This window comes from Corapipo altera, unplaced genomic scaffold, assembly GCF_003945725.1.
Source record: "Corapipo altera isolate COAL_440 unplaced genomic scaffold, ASM394572v1 121, whole genome shotgun sequence".
Taxonomy (NCBI): Eukaryota; Metazoa; Chordata; class Aves; order Passeriformes; family Pipridae; genus Corapipo; species Corapipo altera.
Genome location: NW_020885131.1, coordinates 5,093 through 12,030, shown reverse-complemented (window position 1 = coordinate 12,030; position 6,938 = coordinate 5,093). Strand labels below are relative to the sequence as shown.

Here is a 6,938-nt window from a genome sequence, read left to right as displayed (position 1 = left end):
CCCCTTGGGACCCCCAGCACCCCGGGATGATCATCTCCTTAGGACCCACCCCCAGCCCCCCAAGACCCCTGGTTCCCCAGGATCCCCAGCCCCCACGGGACCATCATCCCCTTGGGACCCATCCTCACCTCCCCAAGGCCCCAGAGGACCCCCACCCCTCAGGAACCCAGCCCCAGAGCTCCCACCCTTTGGGGTCCCAGCCCCCCAGAACCTCCAGCCACAGGGCCCCTACCCTCAGGCCCCCCACCCCGTGGATCCCAGACCCCTGGGGAGCCCCCCAGGACCCCAGCCCGCACACCTCCAGCGCCTGGAAGATGGCTTTGGAGCGGTTCTTGTCGGCCTCCCGGGCCGGCAGCTCCGTCTCTTTGAACTTGAGGAACTGGCGCCAGAGGATCTGCCGGAGGCGGGGGGTTCAGCTGAGCAGGGACCCCCTGCCAACGCTGACCCCTCCTCGGGAATCCACCCCCCCCTCCAGTTTTCCATGCGTGCAGAGCCGGCGGGAAGGAAGTGGCTGTGCCGGGCTTTGCCAGCGGTGACTCACGGCACAGCCAGGGAGGGTGAGTCAGGGGGGCCCCCCCGACAGGGCGCCCGGCTGTGCCACGGCTCTGAGCCCCTGCACCCTGCAGGCCCCTGGGCTGGCACCGCTGGGGGCTCAGCTCCATGGCCGTGCACTGGTCTCCCAGTGACCCACGGCAGAGCACAGCTGGCCGTGCCAGCAAAGGGGCTGCCAGCCAGACAGGAATCACCCCCAGTGGGGCCACGGGCCAGCTGGGACCTGATGCCTTAAGCCCCTAATGGTTTTTTATTTTTCTAATATTTGTAAGACTTGTAAGTTTTATAAGTAGGTTTTAAAACCAGAAACCCTCCCTTCTTTGTCCCTTGTCCCTTTCCCTTTCTCCAGTACCCTTGTTCACACATTCCTTAACCCTCTTACCCCATTCTATGCTCCCTATATCACTCATAGCCCCAAATCTAATAGAAATGTTTAGTCTTTTGTCAAGGCAAGGCCTAGATTGTTGGTAGAACAGCGTATCAGGGCCTAAACCACAGAATAGGTCAGGAATTAGGTAACTATGTACCCTTTGTGCTCTGATGATGGTGAAGATGGGATGAATGGGGGGTCCCGAAATGCACCCCAGACCCATTTCCAGGGGGTGGACCCCGGGGCGGTCCAGAGTAAAGGCCGCAGGGTGGACACATCTGGGATTGGATGGATGGTATTATAAAATGTAACCTCTCGGGCACAGGGGCGCGCATCTTGTAACATCTTAGCCTTGGCAAAATAAACCCTTTCTTATCTCACCCCTAATTAACTGCTCTGGAGATTTTTTCAGCACCTAAATCCCACGGCAACAGACCCCACCACGCACTGCCCCAGGCACTGGTGGCTCCCAGGGCCAGTAATCCTGTGACAGCACCGTCCCTGCCCCTGTATCTGTCCCCAGCCCCCATCCTGTGCCACGCTGGCAGCACCAGCGCTGTCCCACTCCATCCCCGTGCCTGTGCCGTGCCAGCAGCACCAGCCCTGTTCTGTGTCCCCATGCCTGTGCTGTGCTGGTGGCCTCACCTCGATCTCCTCGTAGCTGGCGGGGAGGCGACGCTCCTCGAAGAGCGTCGAGTGCTGCCGGCTCCACTGCAGCAGCCCCGTCACCACCTCGTAGTACTCCTGCCAGCGCAGCTGCAGCTCCTGGGGACGGGGACACGTGTGGGGCTGGGGGTGACACCGCGGGGGTGGCAGCAGCGGTGACCCCCCCGGCTCCCCGACTCACGTTGGCCTTGACGCCGTCCTGCACCTCGGGCACGCGCGGCATGGCATCGTACAGCGAGGACACGTAAGTGATGATGGACTTCTCGTCTGGCTGCGCCACGTCCACATCTGCAGAGAGGGAGGGGGGTCAGACGGGGGGACCCCGTGGCAGGGAGGGACAGGGGCTCTGTTGGGGGACCCCCCCGGTTCACCCCAGCCCGTACCTTCGGGGTCCAGCAGCCGCGTCACACCCAGGTCCCGCTCGGCCACGGTGAAGGCCTGGTCCAGGTTCTCCAGGTTGCTCTGACGATACACCCGGCTCATGTCGATCAGCATCGGCCTGTGAGCAGCAGGTCAGCAGGGGTCAGCAGGGCCATGGGACCCCAAAACCCCAGGACAGCAGGTCCGCCCCCTCCCTGGGGCTGCCTTCACCACTGCCTCACACCCCGTGCCCCACACACCCGCACTGGGGGCACCGGCAGCGGGTCAGACTCCCACACCCAGCACAAGGGCACTGGGAGCTGGGGATACCCCGCAGTCCCCAGCAGGAACCCCAGTGCAGGCAGAACCCCCTGGCCTGTGGGATGGCATCTCAACCCCTCGTGAGAGTGACTCCCCAGTCCCCCGTGGGACAGACACCCCAACCCCCTGTGGGGCTGACACCCCAGTCCTCTGTGGGTCTGATGTTCCAATCCCCTATAGGGCAGACACCCCAATGCCCTGTGGGACTGACACCCCAATCCCCCGTGGGACTGACACCCCCATGCCCTCTGGGGCAGACACCTCAGCCCCTCCTGTGGCTCCATAGGGGGACCAAGTTGGGAGTGGCAGCGGCTCAGTGCAGGGCACGGCATGGATGTGACGTGGCACAGTGAGGGTGCCTCCCCCCATCTGGCACAGGCCTGTATATATTCACACTCCCCAAAAGCACACAGCAGTCCCAGCAGGACCCGTGGACATGCCTGCCTGCACCCTGGCACGCCACGGTGGGCACGGCACTGCTGGCATGGGCCAGTGGGCTGGGGCTCGTCAGGAGCATGTGCCCACATCACCCCGAGTGGGATCACCGGCCAGCCCTGGTGAACACATGCCTGCCCACAGGATCGATGTGGCTGATCCCAGTGAGCACACCCCACCCATGGGATCAATGTGGCTGATCCCAGTGAGCACACCCCAGCCACAGGATCGATCCCAGTGAGCACACCCCAGCCACAGGATCGATCCCAGTGATCACACCCCAGCCACAGGATCGATCCCAGTGAGCACACCCCAGCCACAGGATCAATGTGGTTGATCCCAGTGAGCACACCCCACACCCAGGATCAATCCCAGTGAGCACACCCCACCCACAGGATCGATGTGGCTGATCCCAGTGAGCACACCCCACACCCAGGATCGATCCCAGTGATCACAGCCCAGCCACAGGATCGATGTGGCTGATCCCAGTGAGCACACCCCAGCCACAGGATCCATGTGGCTGATCCCAGTGAGCACACCCCAGCCACAGGATCGATGTGGCTGATCCCAGTGAGCACACCCCACCCCCAGGATCGATCCCAGTGAGCACACCCCACACCCAGGATCGATCCCAGTGAGCACACCCCACCCCCAGGATCGATGTGGCTGATCCCACTGAGCACACCCCACCCCCAGGATCGATGTGGCTGACCCTGGTGAACACACGCCTGTCCGTGTGTCGTGTGGCACGACCCTGGCACTCACTTGTGCCGGTGGATGATGGCGTTGAAGAGGCGCCCGTCCCGCCAGCTGGTGGTGAAGTTGTCGCAGCGAAGGCCCTGGTAATCCTCCACCATCCGCTGCGACCACAGCAGCAGCTTCTCCTTGGCCGTCATGTCCTCAGACTGCCCCGTCACCTGGATGTCTGAGATCTGCCAGGATGTGGCTGTTAGTCCAGGCACGGGCACCAGCACGGAACCAGCACCAACAAAGGTACCCTCGCTCCGTGGCAGCTCCTGGTGACACCGCTCCTGCCCCACGCAGGGACCAGTCCAGCACCACAGAACCCTGGTCCCCTGGCGTCACTGTCCCCATCCCCACCCCACCGGGCTCACCTGGAAGTGGAGGATGATGGTCCAGATGAGCCCCAGCGTCAGCTTGGGGTTGCCGTCGGCGATGTCATCGTTCCGAATGTTCACCAGCTTCACCTGTGGCACGAGACACACGTGGCTCAGGGATGGGGGAGCGTGGCACAGCCCCGGGGGTCCCGGGCATCCCGGGGGTCCCACCCCCCTCTCACCTGCCGATGCTTCAGGTAGTTGAGGGCAATCTGGACATTCTGCAGCTTGTGGAAGCGCATCCGGCCTTTCTCCCGGGGCTGGGGGAGAGAGGGGCAGTGAGTGCAGCCGCCATGGACACAGCCCTGCTGGTCCTGCCCCCCGGCCCCCCGCCAGGGCCCCGCTGCGATGCCATGGTACAGCCCCTGCCTGCTCCCCAGCCAGGGCCCTGCCTCGATGCCACGACACGGTCCCGCCACGCCGGCCCCCCCATCCAGCCCCTCCCAGCGCCACACATGCCGATGGCACCCGCCCTCGCCCTTTGCCCCTGCAGGGGTGGGGACGCTCCCCACGCTCCGCCCGCGAACCTGCTGGCACAGACTCTTCCCACCCCACACCCAGCAGTGCCGGGGCCGCTGTGGCCATCCTGGGGGTAGCCAAGTACCCGGCGTGGGGGCACAGCAGCCACTGCCCGGGCAGGACCGGTGCCAGCCCCAATGCCACAGCACCACGGTCCTGGCAGCGCCACACAGTCCCTCACCATGCAGCTCCCCAGCACGCTCCAGTGTCCCCCCTCAGCAGAACCAGCCACTGCCGAGCTGGGTGAGCACCCCCAAAACCTGCGGGCCCCAGTCGGGGTCCCCTGGGCAGGTCCTGCCTGGAGACCCCCCCACACATGCTGGCCCCACAGCTGAGCCCAGCTTCTGCTGCTGGGAGAGCTGGGGAGCCCTCAAACCTCCCCGTGCCGCTCAGCAATGGACCAGGGTTCCTCCCACCCCACAGCTGGGAGTCACCAAGGACCCACAGCCCGTCAAGGCCAGGATCAGCCCTGGCATTAGAGCCCAGGGTTGGCCACAGTACCATCCCTCTTGCCAGCCCCCCTGGGGAGCCAGTGGCACATCCTGCTGTGGTGCTGGGAGCCACAGTCCAACTCCAGCCCACCAGAACCCAGCGCAGGGGGATCACTCCCAGTGACGCCACGCTTCTCTCCTGCCACTACCACCAAGGTCTGGCTCAGAGAAACCACTTCCGTGGCGCTTGGCATCGGATGGGGCACCGGGACAGGCACAGCATGCAGCCAGAGCACCAGGATGGCACAGGACATGGCACACGGCCGGAGCCCCAGGACACGCTCGGCACACGTGGGCACTGCTCTGTGCCGGTACCGCGGTGTCGGTCGCCCCAGGACATGCTCGGCACACGCGGGCACTGCTCTGTGCCGGTACCGCGGTGTCGGTCGCCATGCAGGGGCCGTGCCGAAAGCTGACGGCAGAACCACTCACCAACCGCAAGGTCCGGAGGACGTCGCGCTCCCGGGGCTGCCCCGGCCGAGCAGAGCGGAGAGGAGCAGAGAGAGGAAGGAGAAGGAGGAGGCAAAGGCGGCGGTGGGCCGGGGCCGGCGCCAGGAAGCAGAGAGGGCACCAAAGCAAAGAGAGGTTAGAGGCGGGGGGCGCGGGCGCTCGGGGTCACCGGGACGGACCGACGGCCAGGCGGGAAGAGAGGGAGCAGAGGCGGGCAGCGAGGACGAGGACGGATGGCAGAGGGGGGTCGGCACGCGGCGAGGAGCGGGGGCAGCACGGGGTGGGGGCAGCGCGGCACCTACCAGTGTGTCCCCCGAGAGCACCTCCAGCAGCGAGATGAGGTTGTGCCCGTCCCGCAGGTCCTCGTATAGGTCGTTGACATGGCGCTGCGCCTGAGGGGACAGCAACGGCATCAGGGGGGCTGGGGGCGGCCGAGCACCCCCCATCCCTGCCAGCCAGCACTGGGGTGGGCACCCGGTGACCCCCCAGTGCAGCGGGTGCTCACACACGGCCCCAAGCACAGCGGGTGCCCCCAGTGCCACATCCCCCCAAACACACACGGCAACTCCCCCCACGGTGCCAGGATGGATCCAGCATCGTTCTGGCATCACTTCAGCACCACTCTGGCATGCACAGGGTCCTGCTGCCCACCACGCTGGTAGCCCCAGGGATCCATCCCCAGTGAGGGGAGCAGAGGGTGTGTGAAGAGGAAGAGCACAGTGGGACAGACAGAGAGGAAGGACCTACCTCTGCTCGCCAGTGCTGCACAGGGCAGAGAGAAGAGAGCGGTTAGGACAGAGCAAAGAGAGGACCCAGGGTGGACTGGGGGTGGTGGCATTGTGGTGGCACTGTGGGGTTGGGACATGTGGAGACACGTCACTACGGGGGCTGCAGGACATCCCAGTATGTGCTGGGTGCTAAGGTGGGGCTCTGCCCACCACACTGTAGGGACGGGCAGCGACAGGATGGCAGGGAACAGGGACCACAGGAGTGGGACAAGACCAAGGCTGTCAAAGCCCAGGACACATTCCCACATGCCAGGGGCACCATCCCCTCCTGGAACACATGGGAGGGCAGCAGGGGGGCAGCTCCTGCCTGCAAGGGCAGACCCCCACCGTGGAGGCAGCTGAGAGGCCTCGACTACCGGGGAGGCACAGAAGAACTCGCACTGGCACAGGGTACCCTCCACTGCCCATGTCCTTGGCAATGCCGGCACGGGGGGCTGCAGCCAGGGATGCTTCCAGGGCTGAGGGTTGGGGACTGCTGGGGCAGTGGTGCCCACAGGACTGGCAGTGCCCGTACCTTGATGAGGTGCTTGTTGACCCATTTGGTGAAAGTTTTCTTCTGGACACGATCTCGCTCATCTGCAAGAGAGGAGAGGGACAGGTGAGCCAGCGGCACCTGGGTCATGGCACAGCAAGAACCAGGCCCTGCCGGTGGCACCGCAGGGCACAGATGGTGCAGGAAACGATGAGACAACAGCTCTGGGGAACCATGGTGAGTCACGGGGTGTGGGGGAAGGAAACAGCTAACGGGGATCGGCCCCAGCGTGCCAGCACTGTGCCAGCACCCGCCAGCACCTATCAGCGGGCATCAGCAGCCGCCAGCACCAGAGAGAGCACGGGGTGCCCACCCAGCCCTGAGACCCCAGAGAGA

General features: G+C 65.0%; 1 protein-coding gene across 4 annotated transcripts in view; it reads right to left on the bottom strand.

Annotated features, from left to right (window-relative positions):
* Positions 1-6,656, bottom strand: part of PLEC (plectin) — a 30,278-nt gene extending 23,622 nt beyond the window's left edge. The window contains exons 1-11 of one of the 4 annotated variants that reach the window (XM_027670051.1): positions 6,585-6,655; positions 6,030-6,044; positions 5,585-5,674; positions 5,265-5,300; positions 4,005-4,082; positions 3,820-3,912; positions 3,470-3,636; positions 1,972-2,087; positions 1,770-1,876; positions 1,568-1,687; positions 299-394 (exon numbers count right to left, since the gene is read on the bottom strand). In XM_027670051.1, the coding sequence (XP_027525852.1) occupies positions 299-394; positions 1,568-1,687; positions 1,770-1,876; positions 1,972-2,087; positions 3,470-3,636; positions 3,820-3,912; positions 4,005-4,064 (759 nt within the window). In that variant the 5' untranslated portion in view covers positions 4,065-4,082; positions 5,265-5,300; positions 5,585-5,674; positions 6,030-6,044; positions 6,585-6,655. Of the gene's footprint in view, positions 1-298; positions 395-1,567; positions 1,688-1,769; positions 1,877-1,971; positions 2,088-3,469; positions 3,637-3,819; positions 3,913-4,004; positions 4,083-5,264; positions 5,301-5,584; positions 5,675-6,029; positions 6,045-6,584 lie in introns of all 4 variants that reach the window. The other 3 variants (XM_027670053.1, XM_027670052.1, XM_027670054.1) reach the window with 3 other exon arrangements.
* Between the last annotated feature and the right edge of the window lie 282 nt (positions 6,657-6,938).